At 37.2% G+C, this 23468-nt stretch overlaps 1 protein-coding gene across 1 annotated transcript; it reads right to left on the bottom strand.

Moving 5' to 3' along the window:
* Positions 1-937: 937 nt before the first annotated feature.
* On the bottom strand, positions 938-2332 carry LOC128743616 (uncharacterized). The gene is made up of 5 exons (XM_053840218.1): positions 2272-2332; positions 1825-2206; positions 1601-1764; positions 1297-1538; positions 938-1232 (listed from the first exon to the last, which is right to left on the bottom strand). Exons 1-5 carry the CDS (start codon positions 2321-2323, stop codon positions 1167-1169), a joined length of 906 nt encoding a protein of 301 aa, XP_053696193.1. The 5' UTR covers positions 2324-2332; the 3' UTR covers positions 938-1166.
* Positions 2333-23468: the final 21136 nt, after the last annotated feature.

The raw sequence follows: 23468 nt of genomic DNA, 5'->3' as shown, positions 1-23468 counted from the left end.
TTCTAAAAAATTTCTAGAGAAAACCCTTTAACTGATTAAAGTGAAAATTTGTATACATCTTACAGTAGCTTTCGGCCGTATTTTAACATATTTTGTTTTTGAACTCTTCTAAAACAAGGCGTCTTGCGGTGAGCACGATATCTTTGGACTGAATCATCGAAAATCGAAAAACCAAAAAGTAATCGGTGATAAAATATATTATCTATAGATTGATCACAGGATTTAGCAATACACTCACGTCGCTTTTTACGCGCAGGATACGTCCCGCGTAAATCAAAACCGCGTAAATTCCGAAAACCGCGTAAATTCCGAAAACCGCGTAAAAAACCGCGTAAATTCCAAAAACCGCGTAAAAATAGTCGCGTAAAAAACCGCATCAAAAGCGACTTCAGTGTATAATCATTTTTGACGAAATGGCGGCTTGTTAAACATAAAAAATTGATTTTTAGGGTACATTTTGCCCTTAAATTGTCCATAAAATAAGAAATATTAATCGGTGAGAAAAAACCTTCGATTAATCTGTAGAATATATCCTTAGAACACTTGTGTCAAAATTTGAAGTGATATGGTTCAGCTGTTTTCGAGAAATCTTGCTCACCGATTTTGAAAACACTATTTTGAGAAACGCGCGTTCAAAGTTTCGTGTTCCTTCTGCAATCGTTCTGACACGTCGTTACAAATATGGGTTTAACTTCGTTAATATTTGTCGGATTGGTATGAAATTTTCTGTGTGCATACTTAAATATATGTACACTACGACCTCGATATCAACAGAAAATCGATTTTTCGAAATTTCTAACTGTATATAACCCCTTAAGATTATTACAAAGTAATGTAATGGTACGAAAACTTCCGCGTTCAATTGGGCTCTTCTCATTTTCATCTATCAATTAAAATACGTACTCATAATCTACTGACAAATACATAAAAAGCGATTTTTATTTAAGCAAATACCTACATAAAAAGCAAAAATTTATTTATTCAACAGACTTCGTAGTCAGCTATTTAGAGTGCAAAATAATTGCTGGGTTAGTAGGTACTACGATCCTATTGGTTCAAACAATCACTTCCAGTCGAGATTCGAACATTTAATGATAGGTTTGTTAGAACAGCTAAAGCACAATTCACATTCGAACGAAGTGCTATATTATTAACTTTTACATTTTTTACTTTTTACGGAAAAACGTTATTTCATTACTTTCAATTTCTCGATACTTATCTAGTGCGATGAACTACAAAAGTAAAAAGAAAGTAAACTTTACGATCGTTAATAGAGTCCAAACTATTTCAACTTACATTTCGGCACGCCGTTTGGTTCACCAATGGTCGGTAAAACAAATCAAAGCCTTCAATCAGCTTCGGACCTTCACACTCTTCCACTTTCAACTGAACACATTGTCGTACTTTATGCAGTTCGTTGCATTGATGGGCATCATATTTATCGACATTCATATACAATGCTGATTCAGGTAATGTATCCATACACCCTGATGCTTGATCAATATGTTGAATGCAGTCGATATACTTTCTGCCGTTCACTGTAAAAGTATTGCTATAAAATATCACCGAAAGCTTAGCTTTGCCAAAAAATGAAAATTACTGAAAAATATTTCGCCATTATTCTTGCAAAAGAAGTTTAACATCTTCGGAAGCGTGGTGTGCACTAAAGTAACTAGCTTGCTTTCGTTCTCCTCGAGACAATTTTGCACCTCGGAGACCGCCGGAGTCAAGCATTTTAACGACTCGCGCAGCTCAGGACATGCCCTACGGAAACACAGATGCCATAAAATATGATGAGCGGAAAAACTACGGAAAAACTCTTACCTGCTGAAAAATTCTTCTCGGGTTGCGTTCGTTATTTTAAAAGAACTGGGAAGGTTTTCCAAAAAAGGGATCTTTGCACGGAAGCAAGCTGATAGCGCCGAAACTGTACTGTTCAATCTTTGAAACGTTTGGTGCGATCCTGTGCGATTCAAACAAAGCTCTTCTAGCCAACCCAAGGGAGTTTCCGTTGGTGTGGCTGGTGATGTTGAGGTAGCAACATAGTTGTGGCGAAGAGCACGGTCCTGCACACCGAATGGTGAATTATAATTTTGATTATAATTGTAACTAGTGATGTGAGTAGCACGTTCGTGTATGCCAAATGGACTATAATTGTTATAATTATAATTATAATTGTAATTATTGATGGGGCCGGCTGATGATACTGTTTTGATATTAAAGAGAAAGAGAAATAGATAAAATTTTAAATAAAACAACAACAAATTTTACCACAAATGAGAGCAATCACAATAATAAATCTGATTTTTCTTTGATTGGCCATCGTGAACAGTACTGTATTGTGTTGATAATGAATGCTGGCGTAAAACTGGCGATATGTTCTAATCGTGTAGGTCATTTATATTCGCTGATAACGAGACACTAAACAAAATACAACTACTTTGATATAACTGCAACACTTTGAACTGCTTTGAAGGCTTTATAGACATACGGATGCTAATCCTTTCGATCTGCGATTGTATTCTGATTGCTTATGCTTATGTTCATGAGACGATTACTTTAAAACCATTCTCAAGAGGACCTAAAAGCTCCATGCGAGCTTGACTAATTTAAATTAAAAAATTGTTACAAATTTACAAAAGTTTCTCAAATTCAGCCTTAGTCCAATAAAATAACCTTCAAGTCGTTCCTTCTTAAAAAACCTGATTTAATCCACCTAGTGGTGAAAGGAACCTTTGTTATACGGTCTTATTTGTTATTTGAGATAGAAATCGACACGTCTTCGGAAAATAATTCATCTATTGGTTAACGTTGCATTGTGCGTTGGTTTACATAAAATTTTTGAAATTGAATAAGTTTACAAAATTTGAACAAAATAGAAGCACTTATAAATTTTGATGGTTCCTTTTCTCATGAAATTGCTGAGTAAGTTGTTACTAATGTGGGTAAGTGCAAGTAAAAGTAAGTTGTAAAAAAATGGAAAAAAGTTGTAAGAAGAAATATTATTCTTTAACATATACATTGCGTAGTAAAGGTCTAGTTTATAGGTTTTTGAACTATGTATAATTTCCTGTAATGCCATTCTATTTGATTCACATCAATAAAGTTTTCTTGAATAAATTTCATCAATTTTTATTAACCTTCGTTTACTCACACGCTGTTGTATTTTGTACAATATGTGTAGGTTTTTGAATGCCATATTGTTATATAGTTACAAATCACTGTTTAACTAACGTATGTTCTTCAATAAACTTGTTAGGATCAAAATGGCAGAATTATTCGATGCACTAATACTTTAAATTGTTATGAAAATAGATCAGCATAAACCGACGTCACAGAAACGAAGCAAGCAGCACGTGAGGTGTAGCACAATTGGCCCCAACTGGCATTTTCTCTCATTTCTTCATATTGAAAAATGGTGTCTGTATGCAGCAAAAGTATCAGCGAATGTAAAATGTATTGTATCCGTATGTTGGTAGTTGAATAATTCGGAGTCAAAATTAGGGTGTTTTTTATAATCAAAATTGTACAGATCCTTAACAAGCAGACATAGAGGTATACTATATTCAGCAATGTTATGTATTTTTACTATTTGTACAACTGTGTGATACATGAAAAAGTCATACAACAATTACAAAAAGAGCTAAAATAGAAAAACTGATTTTAGAAGTGCATGTACAATAAATAAGATTTCTCTATCTTCGCTGAAAAGATAGAAGGTTACTGTCTTCAGCCAAATTTCTTGTAATAATATGCTCTAAAACTTTGCAGAACACATCAATGTGTTATATTGAAACTGAAGAAAAATAATTTTTTTATATCACTTTTAGGGGGATTAGTCAAAATTTAAATTCTACCAGACGATAGAGCATTGAATTTCAAACAACTCTTCAGAAGGTTAGATAAACTTAAAACCAATTTTTCCTAGTCAAAACTCCAGTGCACACGTTTTCTTTGGGTTTGGGCCATTGCAATGGCCCTTTTAAAGGCCACAAGCGAGTTAAAGTAAGATTATTTTAACATGTCAACATGTGGTTACAGGCGTTGTACTTATGAGCCCCCGTCCATGTATTTTCAAAACCACCATTGCATCCTATGAAGAATTGAATCCGAATATTTCGCTCTTCTCTTTTAAACAATCACTTAAACTATGGCACTCGCAGATTCGCGCTTTACATTAGTCTTTGATCTAATGATCTGATATAGTCCTACGACACCCTTTCGTATAACCCTTAGGGCTGTATACCTTGTAGTTTTTTTGTGTGGCTATCAGGGAATCAAAAATCACGAACGCACAAGAGACAAAGATATTGTCCCTACTTCAAAATGTTGCGACAATGTATGATGAAAGTTTGTCACTATTGCATGGAAGTTAGGACAATGACAAGTTATCCCACAGCCCTGGCGGGTGTTGTGGGTTCGAATCTGGTTATAATCTCAGATTACAGCTTGATTCGACTCATGCACCTTCCAGCATTGGACAAAAGGTAGGAGTCAAAATGACTACTTGTCAAGCATAGCTACCAATACCCCCCCCCCCTTCCTTTCCACTCTTCCCCTCCTTCACCTAAAAATTTTCATTTCTTTCCCCTACCGTCCCTTCATCAATTGTAGAACCATCGTTGGTGATCTGTTTGATTTCATCAGGTAGAGTGTTATAAATTGAAGGGCCAAAAAACGAAATGCACGTCTGGCCAAGATTCGTGGTTGCTCTATTACGTTGTATAAAGTTTGCTCGTCGGGTATTTTGCAGTCTGTTGCCAACATTTAGAGTCATATTATGATGGTAATTTGGTTGGTGTAGGACCTTGTGGATATGAATAACCGTCTGCATATCACGTAACGCTAGGACAGGTAAGATGGTATGGTTATCATTCGAGTACAGTTAAATAGTTGAGTAAAGCATCGGCAGTTGAAATATGGTTTTCAAACATCTGTTTTGCACGACTTGTATTTTTTTAAGTTGTGATTTGCTGGCGTGACCCCATGCTAATGCTAGGTATTGGATTTGGGAAAGAATGCAACCGTAGTAAAACAATAACAGTGTTTTTCTTGGAACGAAGTAACTCACTTTCCTCATGGCTCCGGATAAAGTTGAGATTTTCTGCTGTAGATGTTTGATTTGCCGATCCCAAGATAACGTTGAGTCAAGGTAAATACCCAGATATTTAAAGTCATCAACTTTTTCTATCACAGTTTCATTGACACAGAGGCTTAAGTGATCAGTTATTTTTTTCCTAGGTGAGTGGAATACCATATATTTTGTTTTTGTCAGGTTAAGTGAAAGTAAATTTGCATCAAAGTAGTGTGACAGAACTTGCAGATCATCTTTCATTGACGATAATACACTGCCAATGTCAGCACAGGGGTAAAACAGTGCCGTATCATCCGCGAATAACCTTGGTATCCCATTTAATTTTAAATTCCCAATGTCATTGATATAAATTAAAAATAACAATGGACCAATGTTGCTACCTTGAGGTACACCAACTTCTATTTTTTGCAATGAGCTACGTGCATCGCCGATCGTCACAAATTGCATTCTATTTGTTAAGTAACTGCGAATGATAATATTTGCAACCCCTCTGATTCCGTATAACTCTAGTTTTTGCATTAGAATACAATGATTTAGCGTATCAAACGCTTTTTTAAGATCGAGGAATAATCCCCCGAAAAGTTTTTTTGATTCGATTTCTTTGATTATGCAGTCTACTAGCTCTGTGATAGCTATCATAGTCCCACACTGTTGTCTAAAACCGTACTGAAGTTTGTAGAGCACGTTGTGAGTTTTGAAAAAATCTAGAAGTCGTGCGATGAATAATTTTTCTAGAATCTTGTTAAAAACCGACAGTGTAGATATTGGACGGTGATTACATGCGTCGAAAGGGTTCCCAGTTTTGAAGAAGGCTCTACTCTAACTGTTTTTAGGCAGTTAGGGTATTCTCCAGTTTTCCACTTAGGCGTAGATACAATACAAAATGGCGCACCAATCAAAATTTATCTTAACGCTATTGCTTGCCAAACCGCAATAAATCTCCTAGTTTCATAGAGTTATTAAATCGGTAGCACCCTGACCAAACAGTTTTTTTTTGCTGCTATTATGGAGAACACAGCAGTTCAACACCAAAATCATTTTTTTATGCGAGAGCATTTTGCCATATTCCAGTATTTTGTTTTAGCTCGCACGCAACAATTCATCAAAGCAAAGTGTTTTGCAGAAAGAAATCAATCGGTTTTTCAGCCACAGGAAGCAACATGATTTTGCTAGAAATTGAGATTGACAAACAGAATATATTTATTTTGTTAAAACAACCAGTTTTCACAAATTTCAGAATTTTAGCGGCGCGTTGTTTTAATACACCTATTATATCAATATGCACGATGAAATTAAATGCGCACATGCTGCTAACCAACGGAATTGCTTAAAATTTATAAAATATTCTATGGGACATTTTATTATGGTCGCTATACCTAAACCAAATCGATAAGAATAATCTGACAGCAAAACTATAACTTTGCTGCTCACGCATGTATTGTCAAATGATAACGCTGGCAAACTTATTTAGTTTTCACCAGAGGCGAATAGCAAAAAACTTTATTAAATTATGGCGATGGCTGTCAAGCAGCGAAAGCTTAGCCGGTTTTTTTACTGCTTTTAGCAGAGCGCGATACGACTACTTGAGCTTATGATCTGATTCTTATAGCGGTTATGAAAACCTTCTGAAGAATGCGCCACTTACTCAGAAGGCAGTTTTATAGCGGCCAACAGAAAGTTCTGGTGGAGCTCATAGTTTTATTAGCGGTTTTATGAAATTGGTCATAAAAACCACTATACGAACGTAATTAAACTTGCAATTGTTACTTGGTTATGCAATACGTATTGCACGCAACAAAAGCAATCCTAATAATGTCACACTGTGTTGGCAGCGGCAGTGTTTGGTAGTCTAGTTATCAAGGTAACGTTGGTAACTTTTGTACGCCATACTTTAGGTCAATGCAAGCTAGTCTTTTTTTAAGGTTTTTGATGTGGAAGTCCGAACGATTCGGCGATCAAAACTGGTAACAGAGTCTTTTTTGCTTTTTTTTTTGGGAAGGTTTTCGAATAGAAGCGAATAACAGCAATATAATCAGAACGCTCACTGTCTATCGCATAGCAGCTTTAACATGCTTTCGTGTGCATTCGTAAGCGTTCGGGTGTTTTCGTAGAAAAAGTGACTCGCCACTGCCAGGTTCGCTAGTATCTGTAGAAAGTAGCATGTACGTGTTTGGATTTTAACTTCCACTTCTGTTCTGTGGATAAAGTATTGTCTTTAACCAGCCGACTTGCGACAAAGACATGTTTTACACCAACAACAAGCGCTTGTGAGAGCAAGTGTGTATCAAAATATATTCTCACCGAAAGTTGTCCTTCTCACTGGTGTGAAGGGACATTCATTTCTCCTATTATTTGATTATCGGGATACATTCTGGTTGCTATGTATGTTTGTTTTATGAATAACTGGTTTATCGCTTTTCATTTTTGTCGGTTATTTCTGTGAATGAACAATGATAATTTGATTGCTTGGTGGTTCTAAATTGAACACATACATTTTTTGTGTTTCTTTTGTACCATCTATTTCTTTTTCCCTAGTAGCACAGTTGTTACAAACTAGTTGTGGTAACCGATTAATGACTAATTTCAGTCATAAATAGGTTGCGGCAACCATAAATGACAAAAGTGTGCTACTAGGGTTGATTTCAGATTGTTCCGCTTGTGTGTAATTTGTGATGTTCTAGTGTAATTTTTATTTATTATTTTTACAGACGCGTATTTTGTGTCAGACTTGTTACATCAAGTTCGAAAAATGAAATTTTATAATTATGATTTTTGGAAATAAGGGATGCTCGAAAACACTGAAAACTTCTGTTGAAGTTATATAGAAAATTGGTTGTAGTCCATAAACTATACCCGTGTGCAAAATTTCATAAAACTCTAGCATCCTAATTGTACTCAAGGTGTAGTATAATTTTCAAGCATTCCTAATTGCAGTTCGTAGGCCTTGTAAAAATTATCAATTAATAAAACATAGGACATCAACCACAATTCAATACGTGCGACATCAAACTTTAAACAAAATATGAAGCACGTGTCCGAATGTGCCGCATCCTAGGTACGCCAGTGCAGTCTGCTGTTAGAACCAATGTGGTTTAAGAGAAAATGAGCAGTCATTTACGTTTCGTCCGAAAGCCCGATTTCGAAAGCAGTTTTTGGGCCCCAAACAGGGGCTCTATTTTTGTATACACTGCATTCTTCTTGGCAATCTGAACACAGAGAATAAATTTTTATAAACAAAATTTTTGTTTCAAACAAGTAAACTGCTTTTGAAATTCACAGAATCAAAGACGACTCATTTCTCCTTAGAGCAATTAATTCTAATATTTTATTTTGATTATACAAGCTTCAAAGTGTTCAAACACGTGAAAAGGTTTTACTTAATAGGATAATACAATTCTGCTCCGCACAAGCACTTTTCCTTGATTTGTAATATTTCAAGTAGCAAACATCAATCCAATTTCGTGTACTCGTACGAAGCTTCAGTATGTTTCATATGCATGCATCAAAGCTAGCATAGGACCATTGGCTTCCATACCTATCGACTAGCTGCAGCTGTTCGATGGTGAACTCCAACTTGAGCCAAGTACGTGCGCAAGGATGTGCTCTTCAATCGCTTGACTAAGCACATCAAGTTCAGTTGAGAATGCTTAAATATGTCCCAACAAGGTTGCTAACGTAGGACGGTGAGTTGGTCTGCATTACTTTTTCTGGACTAACCGTTAGTTTATGTATGAAATAGTCGACTATTATCACAAGAAAGCAAAATGAGCAGAATAAACTCCCTTTACGGAATAATTTACGGAAGATTTTTTGGTTTGGACTGGTCCGAAAATGAAATCTTTTCCCGGATTCCAAAGCACAGAACTAGTAACAAGGCGGTTCTTGGATCAATTATCATATGAATGAGCATTAATTTTTACTCGATAAAATTGAGCCACAGTGGCAGCCTTAAAACTTTAGAAACCGTTGAATCCCACGGTGTAGTTTAGTGCTAAATTAAAACTGATATTAATAGAAAACTCAGTTCGGATAATCGACATAAAACTACCGATTCAACACCATATAACATGTATTAAATTTGCTTTTTGCAACTTTCTAAATATGTTACAACTTCATGATTTGAAGCAAAAAAAACGCGAGATATTAAAAAACAGCACAAACCCAAAGCACTACATATCCGCAATATAGTTTAGTACAGTCTAATATCCGCACAACTCATCGAGAGTTGCAGGCTGAAGTGCACTTTAAGTTTTGATGGTTGAAAAAGTGATTACATCTCTCGTTCTCGCGCTTCGTTGCACCGCCTAACTGCTTGCCTGCTTTCTGCACTTGGAATGCAGCAGCAGCTTCTACTATAGATGAATCGTACCTACCTACTACAGTCGCTCGTGCTTTACGTCGTTTTATTTAGATTCCTCATGCAGTCGTGTGGCATCCTGCTTACACAAACACATATATGCTAATACGATTTGAAGTGGAAAGCTCATTTTTCTATCGTTTCCATTGCATTGCATTGCATTGGATCGACTTCTTAGCTTACGATGACGATTGCGCTACGACGCGGCGACGTGACGGCCGACGGGTCGTGCACCGCTCGCTGCTCTGATGCTGCAATCGTCATGCAATGTTTGTGCATATTTCACCACAGCCCAATAGACGCTCACCGACAACATCAACTTACCTTTTACTGTTATTGCTGATGTGGAAAACTTTCTCCCCGTGTCACGTGTAGCAACGTGTTGTGGTACTTCCTTTTCCTGTTCTATGATGCGGGCAACAGAGAGTAAACTTTTGACGTGTCTTCTCTTTCCTCCCATATTGCCGGAAGCATGATGATCTTATATTTACAATAAAATGTTCTACAGACAGAGTAGAATGATAAATCTTAGACGAATATTGCACCGACTGGGCGGTAACCAAACTGTACAAAACAGAACACGTGCGACGATTTATTCAGGATTCCTCAAAGAACTGATCGTCATCGCGATTGAGGGAAGAAGGATGAATGGTCGCGATGGATCACTTCACGCGGAGATAAAGTTAGCGCTTTGATGGTTATGAAATGTGCACGGGAATAATGAAACCGATTGGTATGAACCTGACTTGATATGCCACTCCACTAGCTAGCTGGGAAATGGATTTCGATGTGAGTTCACGACGCACAGTGGGGTCGATCGACTCAGAGTGCAGGTAAAATGTAAGTTTTCGAATGTTGTTTGACTCACCTAATGGCTTCAACGAAATTTTTCGCACTCACTTTCACTACTTTTATAATTTTTCATTAGTTTTTTCATACAACTGACGAAGGCATATGCTTGAGTAATTTAGTACTTCAATTAAAGTACTGCAAAACAAATTTTACCACCATCTTACAACGCTTTTCAATCAGTCTTTTATTACGACGTCATGTTTCAAGATTCTAACAATAACGTTTTTGTTCAGTTGAAAATCAAGCTCGATTTGTTTGTTTTATCCAACGTGTTGAACTTATGGAAGACTTATGGTTCAGAGACGCAAAATAAATGACAAGATATGGTCGTCACATTACAAAAGTAAGTGATTTCTCTATAAGCTATGTATAAGAGTTAAGGAATTTCAATATAACAAACAAGAATAATTTGAAGATTGTACCAACAATGTGAATAATCTATAAATGGACCTAGAATAATATCATATATTGAATTGTTCATTTTATGCAGGGGGAGGATGTGGCATCCTGGTATTTATAGCATATTATAGGATTTGCCTTGAATGCGTAATGAGTGTTAATGGCCCATTATTTGGGTAGTTGCCGGTAGCGTGTCACAGGCACAGTTAGAGCGTCGATTGACAGCTTCCCGCGTGAATGGGATAAGTGAGTTAGTTGGTGTTAGATGGTGAACCGCAGGACATCACAAGTATTAGATGGCAGCAATAGACGAGGAGCTCTTGTTTGTTGATGGAGAATAACACTTGGGAGATAGTAGTTAGATATAAGTGGGTGTTAAAGGATACGCAAGACGTCACCGGAAACGTTGTCTTACAAATCAAGGTTGGTCGTCCGGGACTTCTCACAGAAGTACGGGACCGATTTTCATGAAATCTTTGCTCCTGTAAACCCGTAAAGTCACATTCCAGACGCTATAGATCATCGCTGCAGAACAAAATCTTCTTGTGAAGTACTTGAACCTATGGATTAGGAATAGGCAGAACTCCTTCTCATCTACGTTAACGATATTCTCAATATTTCAAGAAATTGTTATCTACCTGAAACGATGCTTCAAGTTAATTGTCTTGGGCGACATCCAGCTGTTCCTTGGCATTTAAGTAACTGAATCCACTGACGGTTATTGTTTAAACCAACAGACATACATAACTAACCTTAACTACCACAAGGCGACTTTTACCAAAACCGGGTGGAAGGTTTCTTGATTGAAGGTTCGAAGGAATTCTCAGCCGGACATCTCCATTAGCTGCTCAATCTTGGACCGTTTTGTTAGCAGGCCAATGGCCAAGGATTGGAACGAGTCCAAAAGGGTATTATGGTACCTTGTTCACCCGCGAAATTTTGTGGTGCAGCTTGGATTGATCTACTGCAAGCTGGACCGGGGACACACGGGACAGAACGGTTGCTTCTGACTTTCTAATTTTCTTCGTGACGAAGTCGCGAGTTGGGCCACATCCACAGAAGCGGAGTTCATCACACTAGCCGAAGCATGCCAAGAACTTCAGTGGATACAGAAGCTATTGAGCGATCTCGGGAAGCTAATTTTGGATGGTCAATTCTGTATTCAAGAGGATAATCATAGCTGCATCCGTTTGATGTACTGTCCGACCGAAGATATGTTGTCAGATATGATGTAATATATATATATTCTAGTTCAGCAATATATCACAGAACAGAAATGGAAGTCCGAACGATTCGGCGATCAAAACTGGCAACAGAGTCTTTTTTGCTTTTATTTTTCTTTTGGGAAGGTTTTCGCACAGAAGCGAATAACAGCAATATAAGCAGAACGCTCGCTACCAATCGCATAGCAGATTTCATATGCTTTCGTGTGCATTCGTAAGCGTTCGGGTGTTTTCGTCGAAAAAAGTGACTCGCCACCGCCAGGTTCGCTAGTATCTGCAGAAAGTAGCAAGTACGTGTTTGGATTTTAACTTCCACTTCTGTTCTGTGAATATATTCTAGTATATAATTTTTATATATCTCCAATATATTTTTGAGTCATATTGCGGAATCTAGGGTAACTCCCAAACAAAAGAGTTACTCAGAAAAAAACTCCTCGTGTTTTACCATAAAAACTGTTTAAAAAGTTACCCTTTTGTCTGTTGTTTTTCTTCACAACTGCCCCACTGTGCAATGATAGAATGAAACCAGTCATGCAACAATGTTGTTACTAGTAGCCGCTTCTTCGAACCGATGACAATAGAGTTTTCATGCAGAATACAGCCAGGAAAAGTTTTCTCAATTGGCGATATTTGCAAGAAATAAATTAGAATATGTTATGGTCACAAACAAGGAGAGAGATTCTCATCTCAGTATAATCCTACGAGAAAAGGAGCATAGAAATTTTTCTCGGAATCTTTATTTATTCCATCTTGTTGATGTTGCATGTTGTTCCAAATAGAAAAACGAACCAAGATATCAATTAATTTGAAAGTTTGTCAATCTAATATTGGTTTGATTGATAATAACATAGAATTTACAATTGTTTACTTAGATGCATGTATTACTCTAAATTGTGTAATATTTGATACTGTTTAAAAAATTCAAATTAAGCAATATTTTCCTGTAAGGTGAAATTAGTCGTCATCGATTCTGCCAATTTCAAACGCAGTTTTTTTGTTTGAAACAAAAATTCTGTTCATGAAAATATATTCGCTGTGTTCAGATTGTCAAGAAGAATGCAGTGAATACATTTTCATAAACTGAACCCCGCTTTTGGGCCCAAAAACTGCTTCCGAAATTGGGCTCTCCGACGAAAAGTTAATGACTGCTAATTTCCCGTTAATTATAACTAATTTTTATAATTAGGGGAAAGTCATCTTTGGCCGGACAGCCTCTATGGCCGGACACTGAGATTTCTCAAAAACAAGGATTGATAAAAATATTCGGAAAGCATGCAACAATAGTAAATTGCAAGATTTTATGGTGTCCCAATTATGACGTCTTTGTTTCAAAAGGTCAAACGGTTCAAGCATTAAAACAAAGAGTAAAGAGTAAACTCGAGTAAAATTTATACAACCGCAGTTGCAAATGTTTTTAATGAATAAAAGGTGCAATACTTCTGAACGTTGGCTTGATAAAGTTATTTGTTCGAAACAGCTTAAATTTGATATGAAAATATAAGATTGAAGAAAAAACTTAATTTTTTGAAGCTGTGTCGTGTCCTCTGTGGCCGTACACCAATCTGTCCTCTATGACCGGACAGTAAAGTAAACAGCAAAATATACTTACTTCATCTAGAATTGCTATATCTTTGATTCCTGTGTAAAATAAAACTAGTTAAACAATACAAAACATAGAAAAAATCAGAAAAAAATTGCAGTTAAACCTCAGTGAAAATGTCAACCTATCGATATGCTTTGTAAATGGAGTTGCCACGTACATTTTTGCATGCTTTCCACATTACCAGCATCCTCAACAAAAAATTTATGTGAATTGAACTTTATTCAACTTTTATACAGCAAACCTGCCAGGACTGGAGTCACAAAGTCTGTGCTGGAGTTTTAAATTGTTCTAGGATCTTTTTCTTCTATTGATGCTGGTGTTTATCAGTTTATCATGTCCGAGCATAGAAGATAGCTTTTGATTTGAGCTAATTTGTACTCAAAATACTATCTACTTTCAAAATCAACTTTGCAGCGCAAATTTTGTTTATTTGTATATTTTTGCTTATAATATTGCTTCTCTCTACATCAAAGTGTAAATAGAGGTAATATAACCGGTATTTTTCGTGTTTGTTTTTTGCAAATTCTTTAATGGTACCCTAATGGTCCAAATATAGCAGAGATATTGCTTCTTTGCTAATTATGTTGAACTACAAAATTGAGCTGTCGTTTAAAACACTAGGTTGTTGATACTCTCTGTTACTAATGCGATAGTGGTATTGCTTTTTTTTTATCTAAAACATGTAAACGAGAAACAAAATTGAAAAGTATTCCTTCTATTCTCACTACCCAAGAAAGTTCAAGAAACATGTATGCGCTGAATAAACATTTTAGCAGCCTTAATTATTCAGCCATAGCTGAATATGCATCGAATAAAATTTATGTAAACAACTGTACAATACTTATTCAGCCGAAATTGGAGAACTTATACAACCTATTTTATTCGAGGCGGAAAAACACTTGATAAGCAGTTATAGCGCCTCTGTGCGCTTTGTTTCCAGCTTTGCGCAAATTGGTTATTTAAAAACGCGCAAAAGCCTCTATTAAGCTACATTACAGCTTCAAAGCAGCTATTAGCAAGCCCGAAGCTTGACATAGATGTTTAAGAGCTGAAAAAAGGTTTTTATTTCTAATACTAAACTATAGTTCAGCCACAGGTTGAATAAATTCAGGTAAAAACGTTTGATCAGCCTGGAATTGTTACTTGGGTAGTTGCTTTCAAAGCTGCAATGGAGCTTAATAGAGGCTTTTGCATGTTTTGAAATAACCAATTTGCGCAATGCTGTCAATTCTATTTTTAGAACGAGAAATAGTTCTGCAATGCTTTTTCAGTCGCTTAATCAACGTCTTATCAACCTTTATGCAGCCAAAAAATGATCTATTTTTAAATTCAAAAAAGAATAGAACGCATCATATTTATTTTGCTATGGCGTCGTATGCTATGTTTTAAATTTTGAATAACTTGAATTCGTATATGAAAGCTAATTAAAAATTTCATGTCGTCATCTTTCGGGAATTGAACCGCCATCTTCTGATCCATAAGCACTCATCGTATGATCCGCCCCATCTGCATCTGCAGAACAGACAGTGAAAATATCTTTACACTTGAAGCAGTCGATAACTGACATATTTTTGCTGCCAGTCGAATTGCGAAACTCTATGATCTGACAGTATGTGTGCTGTGAACCGAATGAAAGCTTTGTATTAGTTTGTATAGCCACTGTTAGGGTGTTAACTTAAACTGCTTTAAAGAAGTTTGAAAGCTGTGAGCCTAATGGAAGCGTCTACTGGTTTATAAAACCACTTTAGCGCCTTTAAACAACCGTAAAACGGTTCTATGTTTATGGCTGTTTAGAAGCGGATTGTTTAGCAGAAAAATCCGCTATTAAGCTTGTTTATCAGCTTTGGAGGAAAGCGAGTTTGGAAAAACTTAAAGTAGTTTAAACATCGCTCGGTCAACACCATTTGAGTGCTTGCTTTATGCAGCTTAGATCGCCTTAAACCAATTCATAAACAGCAGTTGTTCTTGCTGTTTACGGGTTGGTTTAAGGCGATCCAGTATACAAGATTTTTAGGAAACAGACACTGATGAAGCCTGCATGTCGTAGGCGAAATACGTATCTGTCACGAATAAATATAAATAGCAGAATTTAATTGGAAAGTTTTTAATTTCAGCAGATGGCGGTTCAATTCCCGAAAGATGACGACTTGCATTTTTAATTAGCTTTCATATACGAATTCAAGTTATTCAAAATTTAAAATATAGCATACGACGCCATAGCAAAATAAATATGAAGCGTTCTATTTTTTTTTAAATTTAAAAATAGATCATTTTTTGGCTGCATAAAGGTTGATAAGACGTTGATTAAGCGATTGAAAAAGCATTGCAAAACTATTTCTCGTTCTAAAAATAGAATTGACAGCATTGCGCAAATTGGTTATTTCAAAACATGCAAAAGCCTCTATTAAGCTCCATTGCAGCTTTGAAAGCAGCTACCGAAGTAACAATTTCAGGTTGATCAAACGCTTTTATAGCTGAATTTATTCAACCTGTGGCTGAACTATGGTTTAGTTTTAGAAATAAAAAACTTTTTTCAGATTTTATCAAGCTACGGGCTTGTTAATAGATGCTTTCGAAGCTGCAATGGAGCTTTTGCGCGTTTTTAAATAACCAATTTGGGCAAAGCTGGAAACAAGCCGCACAGAGGTTATATAAAGGGCGATGTAATTGCTTAACAAGTGTTTTTTCTGCCTCAAACGAAATAGGTTGTATAAGTTCTCTAATTTCGGCTGAATAAGTATTGTAGAATTGTTTAATTTTATAAATTTATTCGATGCATATTCAGCTATGGCTGAATAATAATGGCTGCTAAAATATTTAATCAGCGCATAAATGTTTCGTGGGAGGGCTGTTTAAGGTGACATATCGTTTATTTAGCTAGTATAGCACAATTATTGAGAATATTGACGGGTTGTGGAGAGGGTGAAGATGCGCCTAATCTGCTTGTGCCACTATTATGTGAAGCATCTGATTTACAGCGCATTCGTTGGCTGCTTAATCACTTATAGAATAGAGAGGCCTTTACTTCAATTTATTCAGCGTCTACCACCTGTATTCAGAGTTAAATCAGCTATGACCAAATCAGTAGTATATTAATTCAGCTTCGGTGTTTTTTGGGTAGTAACCATTTGCATAAATGTACTTCATTAACCAACATATTCAATTTAACGTTAACGTTTTACTTTTGGTTGCTTTTAAAAAGCACAATCATATCAATTTACAATGAAACGATAATAAATTAGTTCTAGTCACTTGTGACAGTCTGGGTCATACTTAATCACACTTAACCCATTATGACCCAGCGTATGATATATCATACCTCGTCTTCAAAACCTGTTTACTGCTGAATTTCAATAGTTATCATTGTTAATATATCACTACAAGAGAGATAAGACATCAATCTGATGTGTGTGTGATATAATTTGTCAGTTTTTGTCATTTCATCTGTATTTTCAACAGTGCAAAGTTGTGACAAATGGCGGAAAAAAAGTTAAAAAAATGGCGAAAAAATGTTTGTCTCCAAAACGCATGAAAAAGTCTACATTTAGTGACGAAACATTACCTGACATGTAAATTAGTATTTATATGTAAAGTCTATCACAAAATTCGATAAGAAATCTGTAAAAAACTTTGTGATTTGTTTGTTTGAAACTGAGCCTATAAAATATTTAACCTGCGATATTTTGGCCTTGAAAGCATTCCAAATGACGATTTTGCGTTTCCCGACACATTCGAGCCATAATATAATAGATTACAGAGTTTCACTTCATTTGGTCCAAATTTAGGTATACCTGGGTCATAATGGGTTAATTATGCATATCCAATTTCGAATATAATCACCGTTTAGTCAAACTTTCTGGGAAAATCCAATGGTTCACATAACTCTCAAAGAGCAATTTGCTTTACGAGCAAAGTTTCCACGAATTATCACTTCGCGAGAAAAAAGTTTTTCACTCGACGAGTTTACAGTGAACAAAAATAAAAGCAAATCATCATTCTCCTAGCAATTCGCCAATCAACTAATCGATTGACTTGTAACGAATTTGGTGAAAATCCGGATCAAGTCATTTCTATATTCCAAGAATTTGTTTGTATTACGCAGTCTATTGGAAACTCCACTTCTTTTATTGCATTATACTCGTTTGATCCGTTCTTCTCGCGAAATGTGATTCAGTCACCATTATTCCTCACGTCTCTATATAGGAAAACTGAAAACAAACTCCTCCTGCCGGGTGCGGAAAACTTTTCATCACATTCAACAGAGTATCATCATTTCTTTTTTCGTAGAAATAGAACTTTTCCTCCCCTGTTAATTCGTGTGGATAAAACGCTTTTGACCGCAATTGACAAACATTTAACTTTCCCTTTAGATTGTGCACTCTTCGCTTCGTTAGCTGAGGTACGAAAACACATCGGAGGGAACCAACAAAAGTACACCACCGGTACTGTACACAGCATAATTTGCTGGGGAAATAAGATGAATACTTATTTTACTACGATGGTGGTTTCTTGCCGAAGCATGAGATGGATGGAACGTACGTTGAGGGGTGTAAATAAGGACTTAGTGTGCACAATCAGGTTTTCCACCATTACTCCCGTTGAACCTAGGTGTTTCGCATTTAAAAAGATAAAAAGTACTCGAATTATTTCCTTTCAAAGTTGTATCAGTGGTTTGAAAAATAGCAGTATAAGTACGAGCTGCTGCCCTCATTTCCCTAAGAGAAAATCTTTGCCCTGTATGGCAGGGGTACCTTAAATTTATTGTGATCGATTTTGTTTTCCTTGATGCTGTTATGGAAGTAATGCAGCTTATTGACTTCAAAATTAATTTGTTAGTAGCAACAAAATATGTCACAGAGTAAAAGAACACAAATGGCTTTAGGCTTTGAAAGCAAGATAAAAACATTGACGGACTAGCAATTTTCAATATTTTGAGGCAAGAATCTTACTATTACTAACAATAAGTGAAAATCACTCGCTAGTTGGCTGCGTTCTGAGAGTCCAACGGCGGGATATGTAACCGTTGGCTGCATGACTGTATTGCTTGCATTGCCTACTTTTGGGCTAATTTGATTAAAGGGTCAGTTACGATAAGAGTGCCACCACTTCGGAACTAACATAAATCTCTGAGATATTTTCTGTCGTGGAAATCGAATAATACCAACGCTATAAAAATCCAGAAGCTCCATATCCGTATTGTAATATATTTTCTGCTTATATTACGGATGAGTAAACCCAAAAATCAGGATAGAATCTACCCCTCACTAGCGAAATAATTTTGTTTCTTTCTTTATGACGCCTTTCGCTATGCAACAAACATGGCTTAGATTCATATTCTATATACAACTAACAGAAGCATAAACTCTGAGCCGTGTACGGCTTTAAGCATACATACGGGATGAAAAACAGAATCCTTACTTTAGCTAAACAGTTGGCTTCAACCAGTCGCGTAACCTACTTCTCGTGGTGGGCTTTTTGCAGCTCCGTGAAAAATAAAACGTTAAACCCATCCATCCCGGATGTCAGGCTAACCAGGCCGGATTAGAGACCGTCGGCAAACTTATTCAAACCCAACCCGACCCGACCATATTTATTGCCCAACCCGTTTGTTAGCTTAGGACTTCGCCGGTGGTAAACTTTCGCTGCAAACAGGAAGAGTGGTTGACATATTGTGGGGCCGCGCGACGAATGCTATTTTGCATTCGGCACACGCATCGAAGTTCCTCTGGCATAAGATTGAAATTTGATTGAATAAAAACGGAAGTCAGTTGCTAAAGTTCGAAATGAACAAAAAAATGCACCATCGATAGATTGTTGTGATTTGTATCCCTCTACTCCAACTCCTGTTTTGCGGGTTGTGATTGTAACGAACGGACCGGATGCGACTAAGAGTACGTAGTTGTTGCTTTTTTAACAGCGAACGGGGATAATGTATTATGGGTACCGGTTTCGTGAGGTAAGCCACGTTTAAGCTTATTTATGGCGGTTCGTCGCTATTTTTAGAAAAACAATTTTAGGTGGAAGAAGTGACACTATACCAGAATTTTAACTTCCTTAGCTCTGATAAAATATGCTAACAACTTTGCGGGAGTATGGGAGTTTATAATAGAGTGCTTCTGTTTGAAGGTAAAGAACTGGCTATTAAATTTAAAAATTTAAAAACAATTTGTTCCATAATTTCGCATCCCGCAGTATGTTTTTGATAATAATCTTTCAGGTTTACATTAATTTTAATTCTTATTAATTCAAAAATGCCGGTAGTAGTAACCAGCCTGGCGTTGGAACTGGTTGACGACGTGGGTGACTGCAATGGAACATGGACAGAATAGTAATATCGTTTACATATCAAATTACGACGGTTGAAACGAGCTGAAGAAAAATATATCTTCTACGCTGCCGCAAAAGACTGTGTGAGAGTAAGTTAGTTTGGAGAGGATTTAACCGGCTGGCGTTAGAAAATTGCTCGAAGGATGAGTTGCACGCAAAATAAAAAGGAAAACAGACTGTTCCTCCGCCAGCTTCTTTGGCACATGCAGTAGACATAGGGTAAGGAACCGATTAATCGGGAGTCGCTTATTTTAATCAGCTGAAAACAAAATCATATTTTCAGAATCATTTGATAAAAACATCACCGTGAATCACTTAACCATAGATGTTTAACCATAGATTCATTCGAACACTGTTTACGAGAAAATGATATATTAAAAATTGCTGTAAAAACTTAAAGTTTTTCAGTCGCTGAAGAGAATTGCCACCTCGCTACTTTGAGCACCGATTGCAGCATACCTATAATTCAAGCACTCAATTTTCACATACTAGGGTAACCAACCTATTTTGGACCCCATCAGCAGCTATACATAATTTGGACACTTGCATTTGATTTTGCTGTAAGTGTCTAAATTATGTTCAGCTGCTGAGGGGGTCCAAAATACGTTGGTTACCCTATATTGTACTAGACATGTAAGCACTTGCGTCAGTTGTCGTCGTGGTCGCAAGCTTATAACAGTGACAATTTGGAACAAGCCTGCAATACACAAGTAAAATTGCAGGACGGCTAAAAAAGCACTAAGGCGATTAAAATGCATTCCGGTTGATTAAAATTAGTTCCAGCGTCTCAATTTTAGAGGTTTAGAGGCTTTTTAGTGAAAACTAGAAGAACTGAAGTTAACAATAGGATGTAATACTGGTATCGCCCATATAATCAACCCATCGCTTATAATGAGGTAAACAAACCAGTGATCCGCTTGGACTGTTTAAAATATGTTTCCTACCCTAAGTTAAGCTTGGTAAGGATGAATGCGTTTGCAGTTAGAATGAGATGCTACAGCACAGGGTGATAACAGTTTAAGGCTAATGTGATATGATGTAATCGAAATTTAATGTTGCTTTAGTTTTAAAAATTATTAAGCCTATAGCATTTCGTGCGAATGTAAATTGTACTCTGGCATTTTTCGAAGAATAAATTTTGAATCAGTTCTATAAAATAATTATACATTATTTTTGTATCATGATTGTTTTTTTTTCGGAATTATATTTCATGAAAACCAAAACACTGAAACAAATCAATCACCGTTAATTCGAAGGAATTCTAACACTTTACTATTGATACCATTCATCAGCCGGCTCCTTTTATCTTCAGCTTCCGCTTTATTATCGTCCAATACAAATCTGTTGGAAGATACTGGGGACAATTCGATGGATTCAACTCTTTTGAGATTAACTGGACTTCATTGTCGTTGCATCATTGTAGCACGTCCTTGTTGTAACGACAGCAAGCCAAGCTGATCTGGCCAAAACGTAAGTGGACCTTCATGGGCAAAATATGCTATTTTGACTTTTTTTGACTAAATTCTTATGTATTTCTTGTTTGTTTTTGTTTCTTACAAGATATACTGTATAAAGTAACTTCTTCGACCTGCGGTCGCTGGTAAATTTGGGATCAGTAAAAACCGAGGAACTTTAATTGACGACGACTTTAATTGCTTTATTGCGAGGACACAACGCGACTGGATACGTCGAACGCTTTATTGGAACTAACTTACTGATCTAAGTGATCTTGATCTTATTCGAACACGAATTGATTTTTCTCTCGCAAACGATCTACTACTACAATTATCAGAGGCGATAAAACTGAGTTCCTTGACTCTCGCCGTTATCAATGCAATTGATTGCTGATGTAGGGTGGTTCTAATATTAGATTAATAATTACGTGAAAATATTGAACATCGCCGGCCGCCTTAGAAATATGCGGTATTTCTAACAATATCTAATAATATCTATCTTTGGAGTTAAGAGACTCCCGCAGGCAACAACGTGCCTTCGTTGGGGAAGTTTTAATTCTTCCCTTCTGCATCAATTTGATCGTTGTCACGGATGGGCAAAACGCAATTCTTGCTGATTGCCCTAGTATAACTACCTCTTTGGTCTTAACTGTGACCACCCGGATATATCCACCAGCGCCTTTAGTCACATGAGTTACTCGACCTATAGCCCATTTGAGTGGAGGAAGATTGTCTTCCTTGACCAGGACCATTGTACCGACGAACAAGTTGTTTCTCTGTCTCGTCCACTTGGTTCGATTGTGGAGGTCGGATAAATATTGTGTAGACCATTTTCACCTGCGTACGTTGCCACCGAGATAGCCTATTCTCGGGAACTTTCTGTAGTGATGTTTCTGGTATTGCGGTTAGTGGGCGTTGGCTTAAAAAATGCCCTGGCGTTAGAGCTTCGAAGTCTCCCGGTTCTTTACTCAAAGGTGTGAGAGGCCTTGAGTTTAAGCAGGCCTCAATCTGAACAAATATCGTCTGTAGTTCGTCTGGTGTTAGAGTTTTTGTACCAATTGCTCTTCTAAGGTGCTGCTTCATCGATTTTACCGCGGCCTCCCAGAGGCCCCCGAAATTTGGGGATTTAGCTGGGATGAACTTAAACTCGATTCCTTCATCGGCTGCTTCTGATACGATTGTCTGCTGTGATTGCTGAGCGAGAAACACTCGTCGAAGTTCGTCTAGTTCACGTCGAACCCCAACGAAGTTACAACCGTTGTCGCACATGACGACTGAAACAAACCTTCTGAAAGCCGCCAAGAATGCTGCCGTCGTCAAATCTGCAGCAGTCTCAATGTGAACCGATTTGGTCACTAGGCAAACAAAAAACGCAGCATAGTATTTTACCGGGACTGCTCTTCGGTTTGGATACACAACTTGAAACGGTCCGCAATAATCGACCCCAACTCTCAGGAATGGTGGAGCTGGCGTAACACGCTCTGAAGACAGGTCTGCCATTAATTGCTCATGGACGGTTGGCTTCTTCCTAAAACAAGTTACACAACGGTGAATACTTTGACAGGCGAGACTGCAAACACCAATAGGCGAAAACCGATCTCGAACGCTGGCAATAAGCAATTGTTGGCCTGCATGAAGCATTTTGTGGTGGTAATCGAGCATCACAAGAGTTGTTAGTGGATGATCCTTATCCAGAATAATTGGATGCTTTCTTCCTGACGAGATTTGTGCATTTGCGAGCCGGCCGCCGACACGAATTACTCCATCCAGTAGCCTCAGACAGAGAGAATTGAAACGAGACGTTGATTTCACTTGATTTTTCCACTGTAATTCTTTGATGTCCTGATCAAACCGCTCCCGTTGAGCAAGTTTCTCGAGCTGGATAAGCGCGGCTTCCCGTTCGGTGAATATTAGGGCTCCTTGCCATCTATCGCTGTGGTTCTTTTGGCGAGTATTATGTATGAACCTGAGTAACCAAGCCGTGAGTTTTACTAAGTCCGTGAGAGACGACCGCAGACTAAAAATTTCATTCAAGCCATATTGGCTACAACCGATATGGCAGTGTTTTCTTCCATCAAACGGATATCAAAGTTTGTAAGTGGTACATCATCTGCCTTCGGCCATGTGCTTTCATCCTGTATAAGCCACGATGGTCCAT

Source organism: Sabethes cyaneus, chromosome 3, assembly GCF_943734655.1.
Source record: "Sabethes cyaneus chromosome 3, idSabCyanKW18_F2, whole genome shotgun sequence".
In the NCBI taxonomy this organism is placed as follows: domain Eukaryota; kingdom Metazoa; phylum Arthropoda; class Insecta; order Diptera; family Culicidae; genus Sabethes; species Sabethes cyaneus.
This window is presented reverse-complemented; position numbering and strand designations above follow the sequence as displayed.